Here is a 23,925-nt window from a genome sequence, read left to right as displayed (position 1 = left end):
TGTTTATTTTAAATAAAAATTAGTTTCATACCATACATATTTACAGGAATGCTATACAAAAATAAAAGCCGGTCATTTCATCTGGGCCACTGTTGGGGAACACCCCCCGCCCCCCAGAAGCCCCGCACCTTCCCCGTAGCTGCCACGTGCCGCGGTGTTCTCTCGTCTCGGCCGGGCCTGGGCACTCGCAGGTCCTACGTGTGGTCACCTGGCCGTCCAAAGGCCGTGCCAACCCTGTCCTCGGTTTCCAGGAAACACAGGCAGAAGTGGTCCTTACTGAGGAGGGCCAGTGAGTCCCCGTTTAAATGCCAGCACAGAGAAAGCACCTGAAAGTCACCTGGAGAAAGACAGGCAGCCGGAGGGTGAAAGGGTGAGGCCGGGGTCCCAGGGTGAGCGCGGCCCCAAATCCTGTGGCCGAAGGACAGGCCTGGAGAGACCCAGCTGCAGCCCCAGAGCTCAACTCGGGTGGGCATCTCTGTGTCCCGTGAGAGCTCGGAGCGGTGGACCCCCACCCGGTGTGTGATGCCGGGGACCGGCCTGAGGTCTCCCCGGATGTGCCCAGAGGGACTCCGACCGTACACCCGAGGCGGTCGCCCACACGAGCCACGGTGCCCAGGTCGGCTGGGAGGGACTCATCTGCTAGGGTTCTGCCTACAGCCGGTCGCAAGCGCCGCTGCGCTCACCTTCCCCAGGCACCTGCACGGACACGCAGCCCGCTGGCGACCACAGGTACACCTTGCCGCCTCCCGTGCAGATGGCCAGCCGGGGCTGCTGCGGGTCCCACTGGAAGGAGCGCACGGGGGACAGCTGCTCCAGCACCACGAAGAGCCTCAGCTTCTGCATGTCCCAGATCCAGACGGCGTCCGGGACACTGTCTGAGGAGGGAAGACGCAGACACCCTGCTTCAGTGTCCCCGCCTGAGATGCACGCTGGGGGGCAGGCCACAAGCCCCGTGGACGTGGCTGCTCCGGTGTCTCCGAGCCAGATGGTCCCCCCGCCCAGGCTGAGAGCCCACAAGGGCGGGTTTGGCGGTTTTTACAGCCCTCAAAACACGTGAGCCCCCTTCCCGCACGAAGCGGGCCGTGGCTGTGGTGGCGCCCGGACCCTGCTCTTCACCCGATGGCAAGCAGCGGGCGGAGGCGCCAAGACACCGCGCCTCCGGAAGCTTCTGTGGGCACAGCGTCCCGGCAGGAGGACGCGACGTGCCGGAAGCCCGTCACCGGGGTTTCGCTCACCCGGTCTTCATGCCTGGGCACCGGAGGAAACGGGGAGGGGCACGGCCCGCGAGCGCAGCCACTGACCGCTTCTCGTTGCCAGGAAGTAGCTGTCCGGGCTGAAGGCCAGCGCTCCGATGCCGATTTTCGGGTTCGCTCTGTCGGCAACAGGCTTCAGGGTCTGTAAGGAGACTGGCACGGAGGCGATCTCATCTAGAACACGGAAAGGGAGGGGACAGGAGCCGCTGGCCTCGTCCACTCAGTTCAGACAGAAGGAAAAGAGGACTTCGCGTTAACCCACGGAGGCAAGATTCTATGGAAACAGAGGCTTAAGGGGACCCGGCCACGGCGCTGGAGCCCGTGTTGCGGGTCAGCGCGCCAGGTGCCCCCGTGGCGGGGTCTGTGTAGCGGAGAGGCCACGTGTGAGCGGGCAGGGGTGTGGCAACCCTGTGCCTTCCCCTCAGTTTTGCCATACACCTAAACTGCTCTAAAAAAGTCTTAAAAAAAACAAAAAGCCGTTATAAAACTCACGGCAAAAGGTGGTAAGGTGATGATGGAAGGCCAGGTGAGCGGGTGTGCTGGCTGTGTCCCTCCCCCCCCTCCTCCGTCCGGGGTGCTTACTGAGCGGGACTGGGCCGCGGACACCACACGACCCGGGGGCTGCTCCCCCACCTCCTGTACCTCGTTAGCCCACCGTACCGATGCCAGGACTGAGGCACAGGCCACCTGCCCAGGACCCGCGGCCAGTTCCGCAGCCCCACCCCGTCTGGCTCCTCCAAGGGCATCTTACTGGTCCTTAAAGAACCACCTGCAGGGTACCGCCTGTCACACTGGGACCGCCAGCCCTCCCGACGCGACGGAAACATCCCCCCCCCCCCCCCCCCGGTCAGGCGAGTCTAGTGACCCGCAGGTGGAAGGACGCAAGCCGGGAGGTGTTGCCGGCAAATGAGGGAGCACCCCCCCACCCCCAGCTGCTCACACTTGGTCTCCGCGGGGTAGGCCACGCCGGCCGCTGCTCTGGGCGGGGGGAAGGCCACGCGGCCCGGCGCCAGCCGCGGAGTCTTCTCGGCTTCCTTGTACACGACCTGGAAGACACGACGGTCCTGCCACCACCACCGCCCGCACATGACACGCAGGAGCAGAGGTGGTGACGCACCGGGTAGTGGTGACGCTGGACCTCGAGGTGAGGCGCTGCCGTTCCTGGTGACGGACACAGAGATGCCGGGCCACCGGCGCCCACTCCGCCGCGGGGGCGCCCAGCGTGGGTCCCACCCCAAGCCCCACCCCGAGCCCGCCCCTCGGGGGAGTGGCCTGTGCTGGCTGCGGGTTCGTACGCGCCCAACCGACCGCTGGCCAGTGAGGACACAAGCGTCTCAGTGGTGCCAAGTGACAGACGCAGGTCCTGGGAACGAGGGGACATCTGTGTCCCGAAGCCTGATGGGCCCATGAGGCCGAGGCGGTGAGGCAGCCCGGCTGCCCCCTGGCCTCAGAACGAGCTCGAGCTGCAGGCCGGGAGGGCCGAGCAAACCCTTCGCGGCCCGCGTGGTTGGCCTGCTCGGCCTCGGCCTCCCACAACCATGGATGGCTTCACCCGCCTGCACCTCCAGCCAGGTCCCACCTCAGGACCGCCGCCCCAGCCTCGCCGCCCCAGCTGTCCCCTCCCCCTCCCCTCCCCCTCCCCTCCCTCTCCCCTCCCCTCCCCTTCCACACGGCTACCTGCAGCCCTACTCCTGGTGGCCTCCCTCATATTTCCCACGTGTGGGACAGCTCCCCAAGGTTGGGGTCTGTCTGTCCCCTGCTAAAAAGGACACACATGCCCACCTCAGGCCCTTTGTACTTCCTGTTCTTGCTGCCAGAACTGCTCCTCCCTCCGATGCCGTATCACTTCTTCCTGGCCCCTGACCCCGTGACCGTCCCTGCCTGCCCCAGGGACACCTGCCCCCCACTTCTCAGGTCTGCTTCTCCAGCCCCAAACGCCCGGTGCTTGTGGGTGAGGGACCCTGGGTACTCTGCCGAGGGCAGGAACAGACCTGAGAGTGACCCATCTGGGGAGTGGGGAGGGCAGGGCAAGGACACCACTTGGGATCCTTTGGGAATTGGTCCAGTCAAACATTTGAAATGTTACCGTAACGGAAGTTTCTGGTGATGTGAGTACCGACATCATCATGAATAATGTAAAGTGAAAAAAGACGTTTTCTACCTCCCTTCTCCAAATGTGGCTCAAATAGAAACCTGCATTCCAGAGAGGGAGGAAGATGGCGGCGAAGGACGACGCTGGGCTCAGCGCGTCCTGCTGATCGCTTAGATTCCACCCACATCTGCCTAATTTACCGCGATAACCACGAGAAGACTAGCAGAACGGACTCTCCGGAGCCGAGCGCAGATGACAGGCCCACGGAAGAGGGTAGGAAGGGCGGAGGGGCGGTGCGCGCTCCACAGACTGGGCGCTGGGGCGGTGGAGGGGCAGCCAGCCCGCCCGGCAAGGCAGAGCCCCCGAGTCTGGCTGGCAAAAGCGGAGGGGCCGGACGGAGTGTGTTCCGTCAGCCAGTGAGACTTAACATCTGGAAGGATATAAGCTAACAGCTCTGCTCGGAGAACGGGAGGGCCGGAGGACAACGGGAGGGAGCGTTGTTGAGCCCCGGACGACAGAGCGCAGCTTGGCGGGGAACAAAGGCGCTGGGAAGCGCCTTCTCCCTCGCCCACCCCCCAGCCAAAATCCCAAAGGGAACGAGTTCCCGTCACGGAACTTGCTTGCACCGCGCAAACACCCAACGCTGTGCTTCTGCGGATCCATCCCTCCGACGGGTCGGCCTCCCTCCCGGTGCCGCAGGGCTCCTCCTGAAGCGGATCACCGAAGGAAAAGCGAGCTGAGCCTGCTCCTCCCACCCCCGTGCACCTTGCGGATCCACCCCGGCTAATACGCCAGATCCCATCGAAGCAGCACCACCAGCCTGGCAGTGTGCACGTAGCCCAGACAGGGGCCACACCACTCCACAGTGAGTCCTGCCCCTGGGAGAGGGGAAGATAAGGTACCCACCAGTCTGACTGTGGCCCCAGCAGTGGGCTGGGGACAGACAGCGGCTCTGACTGCGGCCCCGCCCACCAACGCAAGTTACTCCAGACAGCACGGGGGAAGTGTCCTGCAGTTCCGCGCCACCCCAGGGACTATCCAAAATGACGAAATGGAAGAATTCCCCTCAAAAGAAACTCCAGGAAATAGCGACAGCTAACGAACGGATCAAAAACGATTTAAGCAATACAGCAGAAAATGAATTTAAAATAATAGTCATAAAATTAATCGCTGGGCTTGAAAACGGTATAGAGGACAGCAGAGAATCTCTTGCTACAGAGATCAAGGGACTAAGGAACAGTCAGGAGGAGCTAAAAATGCTCTAAATGAGCTGCAAAATAAAATGGAGGCGACCACAGCTCGGATTGAAGAGGCAGAGGAGAGAACAGGTGAATTGGAAGATAAAATTATGGAAAAATAGGAAGCTGAGAAAAAGATAAAAAAAATCCAGGAGGATGAGGGGAGACTTAGAGAACTAAGTGACACAATTAAACGTAATAACATATGCATAATTGGGATTCCAGAGGAGGAAGAGAGAGGGAAAGGTGCTGAAGACGTACTTGAAGAAATCATAGCTGAGAACTTCCCTGATCTGGGGAAGGAAAAAGGCATTGAAATCCAAGAGGCACATAGAACTCCCTTCAGACGTAACTTGAATGGATCTTCTGCACAATATATCATAGTGAAACTGGCAAAATACAAGGATAAAGAGAGAATTCTGAAAGCAGCTAGGGATAAACATGCTCTAACATATAAAGGGAGACCTATAAGACTAGTGACAGATCTATCTACTGAAACTTGGCAGGCCAGACAGGAATGGCAGGAAATCTTCAATGTGATGAACAGGAAAAATAATGCAGCAAAGAATCCTTTACCCAGCAAGTCTGTCATTCAAAATAGAAGGAGAAATAAAGGTTTTCTCAAACAAACAAAAACTGAAGGAATTCATCATCACTAAATGAGCCCTACAAGAGATCCTAAGGGGGACTCTGTGAATGAAATGTTGCAAGGACCACAAAGGACCAGAGACACCATTACAAGCATGAAATCTATAGATAACATAATAACTCTAAACCCATATCTTTCAATAACAACACTGAATGTAAACGGACTAAATGAGCCAATCAAAAGACATAGGGTATCAGAATGGATAAAAAAAACAAGACCCATCTATTTGCTGTCCACAAGAGACTCATTTTAGACCTGAGGACACCTTCAGATTGAAAGTGAGGGGATGGAGAACTATCTATCATGCTACTGGAAGCCAAAAGAAAGCTGGAGTAGCCATACTTATATCAGACAAACTAGACTTCAAATTAAAGGCTGTAACAAGAGATGAAGAAAGGCATTATATAATCATTATAGGATCTATCCATCAGGAAGAGCTAACAATTATAAATGTCTATGCACTGAATACGGGAGCCCCCAAATATATAAAACAATTAATCACAAACATAAGCAACCTTATTGATAAGAATGTGGTAATTGCAGGGGACTTTAATACTCCATTTACAACGTTGGACAGATCATCTAGACACAGGATCAACAAAAAAACAAGGGCCCTGAATGATACACTGGATCAGATGGACTTGACAGATACATTTAGAACTCTGCATCCCAAAGCAACAGAATATACTTTCTTCTCAAGTGCACATGGAACCTTCTCCAAGATAGATCACATACTGGGTCACAAAACAGCCTTTCATAAGTATACAAGAATTGAGATCATACGATGCATACTTTCAGACCACAATGCTCTGCAGCTTGAAATCAACAACAGGAAAACATCTGGAAAACCTCCAAAAGCATGGAGGTTAAAGAACACCCTACTAAAGAATGAATGGGTCAACCAGGCAATTAGAGAAGAAATGAAAAAATATATGGAAACAAATGAAAATGAAAATACAACAATCCAAACACTTTGGGATGCAGCAAAGGTAGTCCTGAGAGGAAAATACATTGCAATCCAGGCCTATCTCAAGAAACAAAAATCCCAAATACAAAATCTAACAGCACACCTAAAGGAACTAGAAGCAGAACAGCAAAGACACCCCAAACCCAGCAGAAGAAGAGAAATAATAAAGATCAGGGCAGAAATAAACAATATAGAATCTAAAAAAACTGTAGAGCAGATCAACGAAACCAAGAGTTGGTTTTTTGAAAAAATAAACAAAATTGACAAACCTCTAGCCAGGCTTCTCAAAAAGAAAAGGGAGATGACCCAAATAGATAAAATCATGAATGAAAATGGAATTATTACAACCAATCCCTCAGAAACACAAGCAATTATCAGGGAATATTATGAAAAATTACATGCCAACAAACTGGACAACCTGGGAGAAATGGACAAATTCCTAAGCACCCACACACTTCCAAAACGCAATCAGGAGGAAATAGAAAGCTTGAGCAGACCCATAACCAGCGAATAAATTGAATCAGTTATCCAAAATCTCCCAACAAATAACAGTCCAGGACCAGGTGGCTTCCCAGGGGAATTCTACCAGACGTTTCAAGCAGAGATAATACCCATCCTTCTCAAGCTATTCCAAAAAATAGAAAGGGAAGGAAAACTTCCAGACTCATTCTATGAAGCCAGCATTACTTTGATTCCTAAACCAGGCAGAGACCCAGTAAAAAAAGAGAACTACAGGCCAATATCCCTGATGAATATGGATGCAAAATTCTCAATAAGATACTAGCAAATCGAATTCAAAAGCAAATAAAAAGAATTATTCACCATGATCAAGTGGGATTCATTCCTGGGCTGCAGGGCTGGTTCAACATTCGCAGATCAATCAATGTGATACATCACATTAATAAAAGAAAAGATAAGAACCATATGATCCTGTCAATCGATGCAGAAAAAGCATTTGACAAAATCCAGCATCCTTTCTTAATAAAAACGCTCGAGAAAGTCGGGATAGAAGGAACATACCTTAAACAGCATAAAAGCCATTTATGAAAAGCCCACAGCTAACATCATCCTCAATGGGGAAAAACTGTAGGAACACGACAGGGATGTCCACTCTCACCGCTGTTGTTTAACACAGTGTTGGAAGTGCTAGCATCAGCAATCAGACAACAAAAGGAAATCAAAGGCATCAAAATTGGCAAAGATGAAGTCAAGCTTTCACTCTTTGCAGATGACATATTATACATGGAAAATCCGATAGAGTCCACCAAAAGTCTGCTAGAACTGATACATGAATTCATCAAAGTCGCAGGATACAAAATCAATGTACAGAAATCAGTTGCATTCTTCTACGCTAATAATGAGGCAACAGAAAGACAAATAAAGAAACTGATCCCATTCACAACTGCACCAAGAAGCATAAAATACCTAGGAATAAACCTAACCAAAGATGTAAAAGATATGTATGCTGAAAACTACAGAAACCTTATGAAGGAAATTGAAGAAGTTACAAAGAAATGGAAAAACATTCCATGCTCATGGACTGAAGGAATAAATATTGTTAAAATGTCAATACTACCCAAAGCCATCTACACATTCAATGCAATCCCAATCAAAATTGCACCAGCATTCTTCTTGAAGCTAGAACAAGCAATCCTAAAATTTGTATGGAACCACAAAAGACCCCGAATAAGGCAAAGTAATACTGAAGAAGAAAATCAAAGCAGGAGGCATCACAATCCCAGGCTTTAGCCTCTGCTACAAAGCTGTAATCATCAGGACAGCATGGTATTGGCACAAAAACAGACACATAGGGGCGCCTGGGTGGCTCAGTCGGTTGGGCATCCGACTTCGGCTCAGGTCATGATCTCGCGGTCTGTGAACCCAAGCCCCGAGTCGGGCTCTGTGCTGACAGCTTGGAGCCTGGAGCCTGTTTCGGATTCTGTGTCTCCCTCTCTCTCTGACCCTCCCCTGCTCATGCTCTGTCTCTCTCTGCCTCAAAAATAAATAAATGTTAAAAAACAAAAACAAAAAACAAAAACAGACACATAGACCAATGGAATAGAACAGAAACCCCAGAACTAGACCCACAAAAATATGGCCAACTAATCTTTGACAAAGCAGGAAAGAATATCCAATGGAAAAAAGACAGTCTCTCTAACAAATGGTGCTGGGAGAACTGGACAGCAACATGCAGAAGGTTGAAACTAGACCACTTTCTCACACCATTCACAAAAACAAACTCAAAATGGATGAAGGACCTAAATGTGAGACAGGAAACCATCAAAACCCTAGAGGAGAAAGCAGGGAAAAACCTCTCTGACTTCAGCTGCAGCAATTTCTTATTTGACACATCCCCAAAGGCAAGGGAATTAAAAGCAAAAACGAACTACTGGGACCTCATGAAGATAAAAAGCTTCTGCACAACAAAGGAAACAATCAACAAAACTAAAAGGCAACCAACGGAATGGGAAAAGATATTTGCAAATGACACATTGGACAAAGGGCTAGTATCCAAATCTATAAAGAACTCACCAAACTCCACACCTGAAAAACAAATAATCCAGTGAATAGACAGAAAGCATGAATAGACACTTCTCTAAAGAAGACATCCAGATGGCCAATGGGCACATGAAAAGATGCTCAACGTCGCTCCTCATCAGGGAAATAAAAATCAAAACCACACTGAGACACCACCTCACGCTGGTCAGAGTGGCTAAAATGAACAAATCAGGAGACGATAGATGCTGGAGAGCATGTGGAGAAACGGGAACCCTCTTGCACTGTTGGTGGGAATGCAAACTGGTGCAGCCCCTCTGGAAAACAGTGTGGAGGTTCCTCAAAAAATTAAAAATAGAACTACCCTATGACCCAGCAATAGCACTGCTAGGAATTTACCCAAGGGATACAGGAGGGCTGATGCAGAGGGGCACTTGTACCCCAATGTTTATAGCAGCACTTTCAACAATAGCCAAATTATGGAAAGAGCCTAAATGTCCATCAACTGACGAATGGATGAAGAAATTGTGGTTTATATACACAATGGAATACTATGTGGCAATGAGAAAGAATGAAATCTGGCCCTTTGTAGCAACGTGGATGGAACTGGAGAGTGTTATGCTAAGTGAAATAAGTCATACAGAGAAAGCCAGATACCGTATGTTTTCACTCCTATGTGGATCCTGAGAAACTTAACAGAAGACCATGGGGGAGGGGAAGGGGGAAAAGAGTTAGAGAGGGAGGGAGCCAAACCATAAGAGACTCTTAAAAACTGAGAATAAACTGAGGGTTGATGGGAGGTGGGAGGGAGGGGAAAGTGGGTGATGGGCATTGAGGAGGGCACCTGTTGGGATGAGCCCTGGGTGTTGTATGGAAAGCAAGTTGACAATAAATTTCATAAAAAAGGAAGGAAGGGGAGGGGAGAAGAGGGAAGGGGAGGGGAGGGGAGGGAAGGGAAGGGAGATGCATTCCAGACTTACTATTTTGGGATTGTTAATGGTGGCTGGGTGCCCAAACTCTGTGATCATTTTCCAAGTCACGTGATTAAGGATGCGCACCTGAGGGGAGAGAGTGTGCTTGAGGGCCCCTGGCGGGCACCGTGCCCACAGCATCTCCACGTGTGCTACTCGGCCTCACCTTCCCGTCATAGCTTCCGATGGCCAGGAACTGACTGCTGGGGCTCCAGGCCACAGACTTGACGCCCAGGGACCACTCGTAGGCACAGTACGCGGACAAGAGCCGGCCATCCAAGGAGTAGAGCAGGACCTTGTACTGCGGGAGACAGTGCAGATGTTGACGCTCACCCTGACCGGAGCATGGGGGGGGGGGGGGGGGGTGGAATGGGGACACAGCCGATGGCCAGCGGGAGGTCAGAAGGAAGACCGGTGGAGCGGGACAGGCCCTCCCGCAGAGGGGACAGCGGGGACCTTGGCCGCAAACGTAAGGACTCGCTGGTCAAAGGGCTGGGCTTGGCCTCGGAGCCTGGTGAGCCGACCGAGCCTCCACATTCAGAAAGCGTCGGGTAAACACAGGTCAAAGCACCCCAACACACAGGGTCTGCCTGGTCACCCTGCATACCTCCAGGCAGGTGTCCCACACTGCCAGCACACAGCCGTTTGGGGCCCACTCAATCCCTGCGAGGTCCTGGGTCTCTGTGTCAAAGTGCTTCCAAAGCAAGACAGGGAAACATTAAATTCGAAAGTGTTTTCTTGAACAAATACACATTTTATCACTGACGTTGGGAACACGTTTCGTATTTAATTTCCTTGTACAGAAATGGACAATGTCTCCAGCCCTGTCCTTCCGTCGTTAAAATCCTGCCTGAGCACTCAGGAGGCCCCAGGCGGGCCCAGGTGGAGCCCACCAGGCAGGACAGTGCCCAGCACCGCTGGCTGTGAAGCAGCTCCTGCGGCCTGGCACCGCCCCCCCACTCCCTCCCCCTTCCCGCCTGGCTCGGCCTCACTCCTGGAAGATCAGCTCGGGCGAGATCCCGCCAGGACACCCCGTGCCCAGGTCGATGGGGCCGCCTCCGTGCTCTGGCAGGAGGGGCACTGCCAGTCCGAAGGCCTCTCCGCACCCACCCGGCCCGTGGAGCCGAGCCCGGCCAGGGGAGGAGGGCCCCGCGCACCCGGCCGGGGCCCCTGGAGGCTGGCCCAGAGCAGACCCTCCAGGGGCAGCAGCCCCTGGGCGAACCGCACGGCCCTAACAAGAGGACAGCGGCTCACGGCTCACGCCGATGGCCTGTGGCCGCCCCGCTCACCGGCAGCCGCCCCCCCCCCCCCCCGGGGCGTGCCCTCCGGTGACCCGCCCACCACGAGATGGCGCTGCCGCGACCCCTCCCAAAGGTGCCCGGGCCTCGGAGACGCGAGGCGTCAGCCGCCCCCGCCGCGCGGCCAGCAGCGCACCCCCTACCCGCAGGAGCTGCCAGTCGCTGCAGACGAAGACGCTCACGTGGTCCTGGCAGTCGCGCCGCTCCGCCAGCGCCATGTAGCGGCCGTCCCGGGTAAAGGAGACCCCTGGCGGGAGGAGAGGGACACCCCGCTGCAGCCCCAGGGAGCGGTGAGAAACCAGAGGCAGGGGTCACGGGGAGGGACGGGCGCCCGCAGCCAGACGGCGGGGCGGAGGGCGAGACCGCGGCCTCGGTGCAGCAGGCTCCAGGCACCCCCCGACCCCCGACCGGCAAGGGACCTGACGGAAAACCGCAGGAACCGGGCCCCCGAAGAACCACAAAGTGTCACTGAAAATGCAGCTCCTGACGGATCGTCGTTTTTGGAGCACAAATCGTAGGGAGCTCAGCCAGCTTGTCAGCTTCTCATCACACCCAGTTTTACTTTTTTAAAAGAATATCTTATTTACTTTTGAGACCGAGAGAAAGCAACAGCCTGGGGGGGGGGGTGGTGGCAGAGAGAGAGGGAGACGGGAACCGAAGCGGGCTCCGCCCCGACAGCACAGAGCCCGATGTGGGGCTTGAACCTGGGAGCGCAGAGATCACGAGCTGAGCCCAAGGCCGACCCTCAGCCGGCCGACTGAGCCACGCAGGCCCCCAACTTCCTACGTGTACTTTTGAATTACTCAGGAGAAGAAAACGTAAGGTCAGAGTTTAGAAATAAGCTTTGGTTGAAAATGTGAAACCGTATTTTCCGTTCTGTGTTAGTCGCAAGGCCCCAGGCCCCAGCTCACACTTCGTGAGCCACAAGAACACACAAGGCGCTGCTGTCTGCACCCATCACGGCAACTTCACGATTCAGGGATGGGCACCCCACTCGCTCTCCGCGGTCCAACCGAGTCCCGCGGTGGCCGGCTGGGCGGGGTGGCCGCCCTCTCCCCTGCACAGAGACCACAGAGCTGGCCAACAGAAGTCTGGAGGCTTGAAGTGCAGAACTGGGGGGGGGGGGGGGGGGGGGCAGGTCCTGGGACACACATCAACCGAAGGGACCTGATCCCCAGTCCTATGACAGGAAGGGAACCGCACGTAAAGCCTACTTCTCTGAGGTCCTTTAAACCACTGTGGTTCTATCTTGAAAGGGGAGCCCTTGTCCTCGGGAGACACACACGGAACTATTCACAGAGAAGCATCAGCAGGTCTGGGGCGTAGAGAAAGAAGCTGGCCACACGCTGATAAGCCGCTGAGACTACTGTGCCCGGAAACTTTCTGTATTAAAAAAGTGTCCCTCCCTCCCCCCCCCCCCCCCCCAGCCCCCGGGCCCTGAACAAAAACAACAAAGAAACAGCTTTCAAATCAGCTTCGGCCGACTCACCCTGCTGACAGGCTTTGGGGTATTTGATGTAAGACACGGACTTTGTGCACAAGGACCAGACAGTTATCCGCAGCTGTCGAGGAGAAGGGGAAAGAGAAACGGTGCACGTTTAGCAGCTGGGAAGACGGCGGTTAAGCCACAGACGGGCATCAGTGACCCAGTAAGAGGTTTACTGCAGAATTAAGAACAGCAGCTGCTCCTGGGTGTCCCCCCCCCACCCGTCTCCCGTCCTTTAATTTCATGCTCCTGGTGTCTGGTTTTCTTTTTGTAACAGTATCGCGTGAGCAACACAAAGTCGAATATAAGTGCATTTAATTTAAAATTTCAAAGTAACTGCGGTTTTCCTCTCCTAACAAACGTGCAGACGCCGGCAGGCAAGCTGTCCAGGACGCTGGGTGTCCCGGGGACTGAGCGAGGTCAACCTGCTTGGTCCTCTGCCTCAGCAGACTTGTGAGCAGGAGGTGGGGGCAGAAGGGCCCGTGCGGTGGCCTCGCTGCACGGCTGCTTCCCCACAGGGTTTCTGGGGGTGACCGCTGTCAGCCGGCCGTCCCCTCCTCTCCCGCCCGCGTGCCTGGCGGGGTGGTCACGGACACCCGTCCCCAGGAAAAGCCCACAGTATAGCTTTTAAGCGTTCAAACACCCGTCTACATTTACATCTAATATTGCGGTTCTATGACCCCCTAGATCCCATTAGAGTTTAAAAGGGAATAACCAGAATTTCTTAACCCCGATTCCTAGTTTTGTTTCTAAAAACTGTCTCCGTGCCCTTCCCGTTGGCTGACGTGGCAGTTCACTACTTGACGAGCGTCCAACAGCTGACTCTGAACAAGGACAACGCTGGAAAACACACTGACCTGGTTTCCAGATTTACTGTGAAGTACAATAATCAGAGAGTATGCTGTTCGCACAAAGCGAGGCTAATAGGTCAATGGAACAAGACAGAATCCGGAAACAGACCTGCACACACACAGGCAACGGGTTTTTGACAGAAGCGCGAGTGGAAAAGATCTAAACTCAAAATAGGTCCTGTGTCTACACTTAGGAGCCCAAACCATAAAACTTGTAGAAGAAAACAGAATAAACTCTTTTTGGATCTTGGGTTGGGTGGGGATTTCTTTAGATGCACAAAACATAAAAAAAACAAAACAAAAAAACCTGATCCGTTAGACTCCATTAAGAGGAAACACTTCTGCTCTTTGAAAGAAGCTGTTAACTAACTGAGAGGGCAGCCTGTAGGAGAAAACACTTGCCAGGCGCGTGTCTAGGAAAGGACTCGCATCCAGAATATAATAGAAGAAACTTCACAGTTGAGTAACGTGACTAGCCACCCGACAAAGGAACGAACAGACAAGTCCTACAATAACGGGCATGTGACAGAGGTCTAATGGCATTAGTCATGAGGACAATGCAAACTAAAACCACAGGCAGGGGCGTCTGGGAGGCTCAGGTGGCTGGGCGTCCGACTTCAGCTCAGGTCATGATCTCTGGGTTTGTGAGATCGAGCCCCATGTCGGGCTGTGTGCCGACAGCTAGGAGACTGCTTGGGATTTCTCTCTCTCTCTCTCTCTCTCTCTGCCTCTTCCCCACTTGTGCTCTCTGTCTCTCTCTTTCTCAAAATAAATAAACTTAAAACAAAAACAAAAACAAAAACCCACAGGGAGACACCACGACACAAGACTGACTACAGCAGAAAACCGCACTGATGCGTGTCGAGGGTCATGAGAGTGTGGACACCTGAGCTCTAACCTGGGGGGGCAGCCACGTTAGAGAGCAGTCGGCAGTTTCCTGAAGCGTTCCGCACATGCCCCCCTGGCACCCCCTCCTAGGGATTTACCCGAGTCAAATGACGTGTGTCCCAGCAGCTCGTTCCGGACAGCGCCCACGGGAAAGCGCCCACGGCCTGCCAGATGGTGGATGGAAAGCAGATGCCGTGTCCCCATGCCACGGAATGGCGCCCGGCCACGAGGGACCGCTGCTGATACCCTCAGTGACAGCACAGCGCTGAGTGACAGAGGCCAAACACAGAGCCCCCCACGCCACGTGGCCCCACCGACAGAGAATGTGGACAGCAAGCAGGCAGTGGCTATCCGGGAGCAGCGGTGGGCGCGGACGGGGCTGTCCACGTCCTGGCTGAGCTGCGCGCCTCAAGGGGTGAATGGTGCTCGTCGGTGGTTTTAACTAGCTTTGTGGACACGTGAGAAAAAGGTTTTCGGCTTATTTTTTTGGGGGGCAGCTATGGGCTGTTTACAACACAGACACTGAAATTTAAGGACACGGGAAGGTGGAAAAGTAACAGGAGTGAAAAAGAAAAACCACGAGAGCCACAGGCTAGGCGAACAGCTGACAAAACAGGTTTGTGAGGCAAAAAGATCCACGAGGGACCACGAACGATGAGTTACAATCAAGGTTCCACTGGCCGTGAGGACAAAACATCCTCCGTCCGAGCGCAGCTGGTAACAGCACCTCACAAGTACAGTAAACAAACCAACACCACAAGGGCAACAGGAGGGGGCAGCCCCACAGACACCGACACGCTACAAACCCGGGGACGTAAACAGTGTGGCACGGCAAACCGGCGTGCCAACGGCGGAAGAGGAAGGAAAATCGGAAATTGTATGTAAACATAAAGAAACTCAGTTCTTGACAAACGTCGTTGGGAAAAAGATAGACGTGGATCCCTTCCTCACACCACACAGTCCACGGGAACCCGAAGCGCATATCAATCAAGTGTGCGAGAGTGTGCGTGTGTGTAAAACAAGGTATGAAAGCACTCAACCTCACTAATAGTCAGGAAACAAGTAAAACCACAATGCACTTCCTCTGTAGCTCCACTGGCCTGGCAGCTACCTATCTATCATCTATCTATCTATCTATCTATCTATCTATCTATCTATCTATTTTTGAGAGAGACAGAGACAGAATGCGAGTGGGTTAGGGGCAGAGAGAGAGGGAGACACAGAATCTGAAGCAGACTCCAGGGTCCGAGCTGTCAGCACAGAGCCCGACGCGGGGCTCGAACTCACAAACCGAGAGATCATGACCCGAGCTGAGGTTGGACGCTCAACCAACGGAGCCAACCCCGTGGCCCCCAAGTTGTTTTTTAAAATTAGATTCATGCTGGGGCACCTGGCTGGCTCAGTTGGGGAAGTGTGTGACTCGTGATCGCCGCGTTGTGAGTTCAAGCCCCATGTTGGATGTAGAGATTACTTAAATAAAAATAAAACTTTAAAAAATAATAATAGTAAATAAACTTAGACTCGTGTTGTCAGGAACTTGAATGAACTTAGAAGGAAATTAGAATTTCACTCATGTTTCTTTTTTTATGTTTATTTAATTTTGGGAGAGACAGAGCGCTAGCAGCGGAGGGGCAGAGAGAGAGTGGGGGGTGGGGAGGAGACCGAATCCGAAGCAGGCTCCAGGCCCCGAGCTGTCAGCGCAGAGCCTGACTCGGGGCTCGAACTCACAAACTGTGAGGTTATGACCTGAGCCAAAGTCAGACGCGTAACCGACTGAGCCCCCCAGGCGCCCCAGGACTGGCAGTCAGTTTAAATCCCGATAAAAAGCTTTGGAAAGTCGAATGCCATCTACTATAAGCAGGCAGTCCCCCAGGCTACCCCCGACAGGGTGCCTCAATATAGTAGGTCACATACAATATACTCCCGGCACCGTGGCCCCTACCCCCTTGAACACCGGCAGCAGCAGAGGGCAGACGGGTGTGCCGTGACTTCCCCTGCGAGGAACAGCAGAGTGAGCCACACCTTCCAGACGGACGAACACCGAACACAGAGGGTGAAGAGAACCACCCCGGAATACAGAGGACGAACTCCCCTCAGCAAACTGGAAACAGATGCAAAGCAAGCAACACTGTATACGCTCGTCATGCATGCGCACACGTGCACACACACACACACACACACACACACACACACACACGACCCAAAGGAAAGCAAGAACGGGTTAACACAGAACGCGGGGTCCATCCCGCCTCTGTGGGGCATGCAGGCAGCCCTGCTCTGGGCCTCGGGGGTGGGGTGGGGCACACAGTGCTTCACCCTCGGGGACCCTGTGCAAAGGGCCTGTCACATTCATGTATGGGAGGCAGGGAAGCCCTGGCACACGCCCGTCTGGACACTGGATTCTGGCCCCAAGAATTCTAATCACGAAGACTGTCGGGTGAGGCCGTATAAACAGTTCAACACGTCTGAAAACTTCCAAATTGCAAACGTCTTTAAAAGGCCAACGTGTGCAGCTCTGGGTCTCGGTCCACTTTCAGTCTGACTCCGGATTTCAGCTCAGGTCATGATCTCGCGTGAGATCGAGCCTCTCACTGGGCTCTGCACCGAGCATATGGAGCCTGCTCAAGATTCTCTCTCCCTCCCTCCCTCTCTCTCTGCCCCCACCCCCACTCTCTCTCAAATGAAAAATGAATGAATGGGGGCGCCTGGGTGGCTCAGTCGGTTGAGCGTCCGACTTCAGCTCAGGTCATGATCTCGCGGCTCGTGGGTTCGGGCCCCACATCGGGCTCTGTGCTGACAGCTCGGAGCCTGGAGCCTGCTTTGGATTCTGTGTCGTCCTCTCTCTCTGCCCCTAAGCCACTCGCATTCTGTCTCTGTCTCTCTCAGAAATAAATAAACATTAAAAAAATAAATAAAATAAAATAAAATAAAATAAAATAAAATAAAATAAAATAAAATAAAATAATAAAAAAAAATGAATGAATGAATGAAAAGTCACCATGTGCACCGCAAGGAAACCAAGTGCCCTGCGTCCTGCTCAGTCTCCGACAGCCTGTATGAGCAGACGCCACATCAAAAGCGGGTCTTAAACCGTAACAGAAGGTACGTGAAGCCACACGGCCGTCTCAGGCGGCCGACTCAGCCGCCCCCTCACGGCTGGACACAGACCTTCTCCCACATGATGCCAACTTGAAAAAGACCCGATGATGACATCCCACAGGGTCGCCCGGCACCCTCACGGCTGGGCACAGACACTCGCCCTCGCCACACGCACGTACTGTCCCCTCTGCAGCCTGGGGCGGGGCTCCTGCAGGGCACCGGGCAGCCCAGGCCTGGGGGTTCGGGCCCACACCCTGGGTCATGACGCCCCCTCAAAAGGCACATCGTTAACAGGATCTGCGCGTTTTTCTTTGAAAACAACACTGCTGACACCAAAGACCTTCTACCCCAACACCTTATATGTGCAAATTCCCTAACTTTGGCGGGGGGGGGGGGGGGAGCCCCAGTGAGGCTTGGACAGGACGCAGCAGCGACCGGCGGTCACAGGTCAGGCATCTTAAAGATGTGAAGTCGATCGTAGTGAATTCATCTTCTACCCCCGAAGTAAAGGAACTGTTTAATTCTTAAATCCTGTCATTTAAAACCCACGTTACTTTTCCTTAAATTTGGGCAGAAAGATCATATAACAACCGTGTCGACCTAAGACACACATCTTTCTCCGTCTCTCCCTCTCTCCCCATATATGTATATACATATACATATATATGTGAAAGATGCACATCGTTCTCCAAAATTCACCCGCCTGACCGCTACCCAGCAATTTCCGGAGAAAGGCGCGAGGAGTCACCCTCCTCCGCTCGACGACGTGTGCCCGGGGCCTTTGCACTTACGTGGAACTCGGTTGTGTTGAGGATGTGGCGGCCGTCGGGGCTCCAGCAGGAGGCCACCAGCCCGGCCGAGCCCTCGTCGATCCTGCAGTGCCACTCCGGCTGCTCCAGGGACCACACCTGGATTCGCAACGGACAGAAACGCAGACCCACAACACATGAGCGCACGCGCGTCAAGCTGGAAAACAGCCGGTTCAACGGCACACGGTCAGGACACAGGGCACGTTTCCACATCCGCCACGAGGCAGGGCTGGAGCCGGAGCAGTGGTGTTTTAAAGCCCTTCGCCAGCCCTCCAAGCTCCTTCGGGGAAACTTCAGATCTGCTAGAAACGCATCTTCGCGCTTCCCCAAACCCGTGAGGCCCAAGCTTCTAGACAGCTGTCTGCGGACACTTCCTCTTACTGAATTCTACCTGATGACACATTAAGGCTACTTAAGTGTTTTCCTGTTTTCAAAGTACTTAAGCTATTAGGGAACCGTTATAATTTTAAGAGGAAACCGGCTTGAGCCGCCTCGCCTTTTTTCTCAAACTACAAGGGCACAGAAGAGGCTGCTCCTTCCCGGGTACCCTCAGGCAAGAGCCCCTGGCTCGGAGCCCGCGGGCGGCGCACCTGAACCTGCCCCCGCTTGTACATGGCGCACAGGATGAAGAGGGAGTCCGCCGACCACTCGATGTGCTGGATCTGGTCCAGGCACGTGTACAGGTGAAGGATCTGGAGGGTGTGCACATCCCGGACCACTAAGCGGTACTGGACGCAAGAAGCCTAAAAACGGGGGAAAAAAAAAAGCCCTTGATGGTCTAACAGTCTAAGGGAAGGGAGCTCAGGAGCCGGTGCTCCCCTCCGTCCAGGAATTCTAGCTCCCTCTGTCCTTCCGGACGTATTTCCTGCCTGGACGGCCTCATGTTCACAGACTGTCACCCCCTCTAAGGATAAGGGTTCACGAAAAGACAAGGTTGAAATACACAAACTAGGTGTTGACGTTGCTCCAGGATAAGGCACTCTGTTAAAACTCTCTACTAGGTCACTTTTTACTTTCTGACTCACGTCTTAAAAACTAAAGCAGGACACAGCGTGGGACCAGCTCTTCTGTGAACTAAGCCAGCACTCCGCTGCTTTAACCACCGGCAGACAAGGCACAGGGAGTGCGGACGGGGGCCTCAGGGTCCTTGGTGAGAAGGACCACGGAGACATAAGGACGAGGCAACAGAAAAATACGTATTTGTCCCTGCCCCCAGGCCCTGGCACAGGACTCCTCGAGTCCTTGAAACGTCCTGGGCAGTAGGAGCGTCTTTTGTTCTAACGAGGCAACTCTAAGTGGGCTCCTGGCCACCAGAAATACCAGCCATGACTAGAAGCTTGGAATGTTCAGTCCCACTCCCCCTTCTCCAGAGAGGGGAGAACGGCTAGCAGCGGAGTTAATAATTCATCACGAGGAATCCTCTGTAAAAATGCCAACAGGACAGTGTTCAGAGAGCTCCAGGCCGGTGAACACAGGCACACAGGGCAGGTGACGCACCCACCCCCACGGGGACAGCGGCTCCTGCACTCGGGGCCCTCCTGGACCTTGTCTTCTGGATCTCTTCACCTGGCTGTTCACCTGCATCCTCTCTGGTCTCCTTTAGCACAAGTGTCTGAGTTCTGTGAGCCACGCTGGCAAATCAGCCAAACCCGAGGAGGGGGCTGTGGGAGCCTCTGACTGGTGGCCCAGGCAGACGGAAGTTGTGGGGAGCTCGAGATTCCTGTCTGGAATCTGAAGTGGGGGGCACAGGGGCGCGTGGGGGGCACAGCTGGTGAAGCGCCCGCCTTCGGCTCACGTCACGATCTCATGCTTCAGGAGTTCCAGCCCCACACCGGGCTCACTGCTGTCAGCACGGAGCCCGCTGCAGATCCTGCCCCCTTCTCTGCCCCACCCCTGCTCATGCTCTTTCTCTCTCTCTCAAAAATGAAAAAAAAAATAAATAAATAAAATAGACAAGAAAATAAACATTAAAAAAAATGCAGTGGGTGGGCGGTCCACCTCGGGTCTCCAGGGGGACAGTGCCAGCATCGAGCTGTGTGGCACCCGCTGGTGTCCTGGGGGCTTGTGTGCTGTGACACACCCCCAGCTCCTGGCAAACGTGACGGGAAGTGTCAGCAGTGCGGCGAGTGTAACAGCGGCAGCGGGACAGCAGAGGCGAGGAACAGCAGCAGGCTGACGCTTTCCCGACACAGGAGGGGACGCAGGGAGGTTTCTCTTCCACTGCGGGGACTTATTCTGAGTACTGACCATGAAGATGTTTAAGCGTTAATCCTGTTTTCTTGAAGAGGCAGTCTGTGTCCACGTTTGTTAATAATATCCATATCTAAGCACATTATTTGGATATACTCCTCTGATTTTAGATTATATTATAGTTTAAAAATCAAGAACTGGTTTAAAAAAAATTTTTTTTAATGTTTATTTAGTTTTTTTTTTTTAATTTTTTTTTTCAACATTTATTTATTTTTGGGACAGAGAGAGACAGAGCATGAACGGGGGAGGGGCAGAGAGAGAGGGAGACACAGAATCGGAAACAGGCTCCAGGCTCTGAGCCATCAGCCCAGAGCCTGACGCGGGGCTCGAACTCCCGGACCGCGAGATCGTGACCTGGCTGAAGTCGGACGCTTAACCGACTGCGCCACCCAGGCGCCCCTATTTAGTTTTGAGAGAGGGAGAGAGGGAGAGAGGGAGAGCGAGCGAGCAGTGGAAGGGCAGAGAGAGAGAGGAAGATACAGAATCCGAAGCAGCTCCAGGCTCTGAGCTTTCAGCACAGAGCCCAACACTGGGCTCGAACTCATACACCCCGAGATCATGACCTGAGCCAAAGTCAGAGGCTTAACTGACTGGGCCACCCAGGCACCCCAAGAACTGATTTTTAAATGTTAATTGCTTCGTTCTTATCAAGATCGAACTCAATTATTGGTTTGTGTTTTACAAACCTTTTCCTTTCCTTTTCCAAACCTTCCTTTTCCTTTTGAAAAAAACCTTGGGGCGCCTGGGGGGGGCTCCTTGTGATCTCATGGTTTGTGAGGAAGTGTGAGTTCTGTGAGTTTGAGCCGTGGGCTCCATGACGCTGACGAGGAGCCTGCTTGGGATTCTCTCTCTCCCTCTCCCTCCCTCCCTCTCTCCCTCTCTCTCTCTCTCTCTCTCACCTCTCTCTGCCCCTCCCCCACTCGTACGCTCTCACTCTCAAAAATAAAGTTTAAAAAACACACCTCATGAGTCTTCCTTGTAAAAAGGAGAAGGGGAGGGTAACTTCAGGTGAGAACATGTGTCACATTGTAGCTTTGTCATCAGTTACAATGAGCTTAAGACAGGGAGCATGTGTCATGGCGTGGAAAAACCATTATCAGATCTGTTGCAAGATATTAAAAACGGCAACACAGACCTACTTTCTTCAGGATTTAGGATAGAGCTTCGAAGAACAAGACTCCAGTAACACCATATTTCCACCAGGGTGGAGAAGCCAAAAAAAAAAAAAAAAAAAAAAAGCACCAAAACGAAGCAAAGGAACATAGTCTCTCTCTTTATAATTCACTGGAATTTTCATAGACGATTTTTTTAAACAATGAATTTATGGGGAGCATTTCAAAAAATACACCACGGTTTCTGGGGGTGAACTTGAAGCTGAAGACATTGCGTATCTCTTAGCAGAATGCTAATTTATGTATTTAGGATAATACCTCCACAAAGGAGTTCCAGTTTCAAAGAGCTGGAAAAGAACAGGAATGTTCAGGTTCAATCTGAAAAGTCATGAAGCGTTGGTGAGTTAACATACAGAACTAAACAGACACACTTTCTTTCTTTTTTTTTTTTTTTAACAGACACACTTTCTATAAGGCTGATCTTTTTCTGAATGGACTTCCAGTGCCAATCATACCGCCAGGTCCCGAGGATACACACTGATGATGCTGGTGTGCTTCCTGCACAGACTGGCTCAGCGATTTCAGCAGCATTTGGTCGCCCCCTCCCCCCCCCCCCCCCTCTCGTGATGAACAGCTCGAATCCCAATCGTTCGAATAAACAGCAGTGCGGACGACTGGACTCATCCGGGCAGAGACTGCTGGTTATTTCAATCGCTTATTTGCCATATGGTGGGGGGCGGGGAGGGCTGGCAAAGACAAAGTCGCTGCACCAGGTTACAGCCAACAGAACTAGGTATGTCCCCCCATGTGTCAAAATAACAACAACGAGCTGATATCCTTTGTACCCTCAAATGTGTGACGACAACACTGCCATTACCTGCCTCTGACAGATGGAAACTGGGGTGTAGGGAGGCTGGCACCTGCCCACGCCCCATTCCCCCGGGGCCCCTGCTTGGGGCATCTGTCGAGTCCCCAGCCCCGGTGTCAGCCCGGGCCACGTGCCCTGGGTCCCCTGCTCCAGGGCGCCTGCCTCGGTGTCCGCCCGGGGCCCCCGTCCGAGTCCCCAGCCTAGGGTCCCCTGCCTCGGGTGTCAGCCGGGGTCACGTGCCCTGGGTCCCCAGCCTCGGGTGTCAGCCCGGGGCCCCTGCTTGAGGCCCGCACCGGCGGACCCCCAAGCTGCCCCCTCCCCCCGGGCCCCGCGGCCGCTCACCAGGTACTTGCCGTCCGGGGAGAACTTGCAGAGCAGGCCGGAGAGCTTGAACACCTCGGAGAAGTTCATGGCTGCCTCCGACCCCCGGCCCCAGGCGCTCCACTCCAGCTGGGTCTGCGGCAACCGCCAACACCGCGGCCGGAAGTGACGGGGGTGCGGAAGCACCTCGCAGCCTATCAGGGCCCCGGGTGCCCGCGCAGCATTGTGGGGCTTGTAGTTCGCGCGTTCCCGCGCCGCCGCGCTTCTCGCCAGCAGGACGATCCGCCCCCCAGCGAGGGTTGACACCGAAAACGCGGGACGCGCGCTCAAGTTGAATTTCAGGCAAACGACGAATCATTTTTGTGGGAAAATGCTCTCAGATACTGTATGGGACAAACACCAAAAAAGTACCCGCTTATCTGAACTTCAAATGTAAACGGGCGTCCTGTGTGTCCGCTTACGTTTGAGTGTTTATACTTACACGTGAATGCGCTTAGATGTAACTACGTTTACGGACACCTACGCGCTTCTATCTAAATACGTAATAGTGTATATACACACATTGTATGTTATACACGGTGAATAAGTACGTATTCGTTTTCTGGGTTTTTTTCTTTTCTTTTTTCTTTCTTTTTGGCTGAACTGGGCAACCCTGCCTGCAGGGAGGCCCTCGCCTCCCCTCGGGCACTACGCAGATCTGGGGAGAATGCCTTTGGCGTTTGCACCCGCGCGGAGGAGAGGGAGAGCGCAGGGCGCGACCTGGGACCTGCCCACGCAGGTCAGCGCGGGTTTTGCGCGGGTGTCAGCGCGGGTTTTGCGCACCTTGCTGGCGCCCCCGCGAGTGCCTTGTCCTCTCGCCCTCTGGGAACCCCTGGTCCTCTTCCCCCGAAGGAGGCTTGCCCCATGACCCGACCAGGCCCTGCCTGCCAGAGCCTCCGCAGTCTACCGGGGCCGGCGGACCCAGACACTCACGCTCGCCCCTCCCTTCTGAGAACCCAGACCCAGCCTGGGCCCTCCCCACACCTCTGTGCTCACAGCCCCCGGCCTGCAGCCTGCCGACGTCCCCCGCCACCCCCCTTTGGAACACACGGGCAGGGGATGCGTGCACGCGTCCAGCTAGGCGGTACCACAGCTCCATCCGTCTTTGTGTCTCCAGCCCCCCCGAATCTAAACCAGTGGGTGAGCAGTAAAGGTGTGTGGAAGTGAGCCAGGTCCGCCAGGGGAACGCGGACCCAGGCGGCCAGAGAACCCAGTTTGCACCAGCCCGGCTCGTACGC

At 53.6% G+C, this 23,925-nt stretch overlaps 1 protein-coding gene across 3 annotated transcripts; it reads right to left on the bottom strand.

Annotated features, from left to right (window-relative positions):
• Nucleotides 1–23,654, bottom strand: WRAP73 (WD repeat containing, antisense to TP73). Of its 3 annotated transcripts, none has more exons than XM_047869987.1 (12): nucleotides 22,670–22,978; nucleotides 18,688–18,840; nucleotides 18,080–18,196; nucleotides 12,454–12,526; nucleotides 11,108–11,211; nucleotides 10,274–10,360; nucleotides 9,833–9,967; nucleotides 9,676–9,753; nucleotides 2,194–2,299; nucleotides 1,302–1,427; nucleotides 684–875; nucleotides 1–337 (listed from the first exon to the last, which is right to left on the bottom strand). In XM_047869987.1, the coding sequence occupies exons 1-12, from the start codon at nucleotides 22,736–22,738 to the stop codon at nucleotides 195–197; spliced, it is 1,383 nt and encodes a 460-aa protein (XP_047725943.1). In that variant the 5' UTR covers nucleotides 22,739–22,978; the 3' UTR covers nucleotides 1–194. The 3 variants fall into 3 exon arrangements, with proteins under 3 accessions (XP_047725943.1, XP_047725941.1, XP_047725942.1); XM_047869985.1 differs by having other exon boundaries at nucleotides 2–337; nucleotides 18,080–18,254; nucleotides 22,670–23,654; XM_047869986.1 differs by lacking the exons at nucleotides 18,080–18,196; nucleotides 18,688–18,840 and having other exon boundaries at nucleotides 2–337; nucleotides 22,670–23,654.
• Nucleotides 23,655–23,925: the final 271 nt, after the last annotated feature.

This window comes from Prionailurus viverrinus, chromosome C1 (genome assembly GCF_022837055.1).
Source record: "Prionailurus viverrinus isolate Anna chromosome C1, UM_Priviv_1.0, whole genome shotgun sequence".
Taxonomy (NCBI): domain Eukaryota; kingdom Metazoa; phylum Chordata; class Mammalia; order Carnivora; family Felidae; genus Prionailurus; species Prionailurus viverrinus.
The sequence above is the reverse complement of the archived record's forward strand: the minus strand, read 5'-3'. Positions and strand labels throughout refer to the sequence as shown.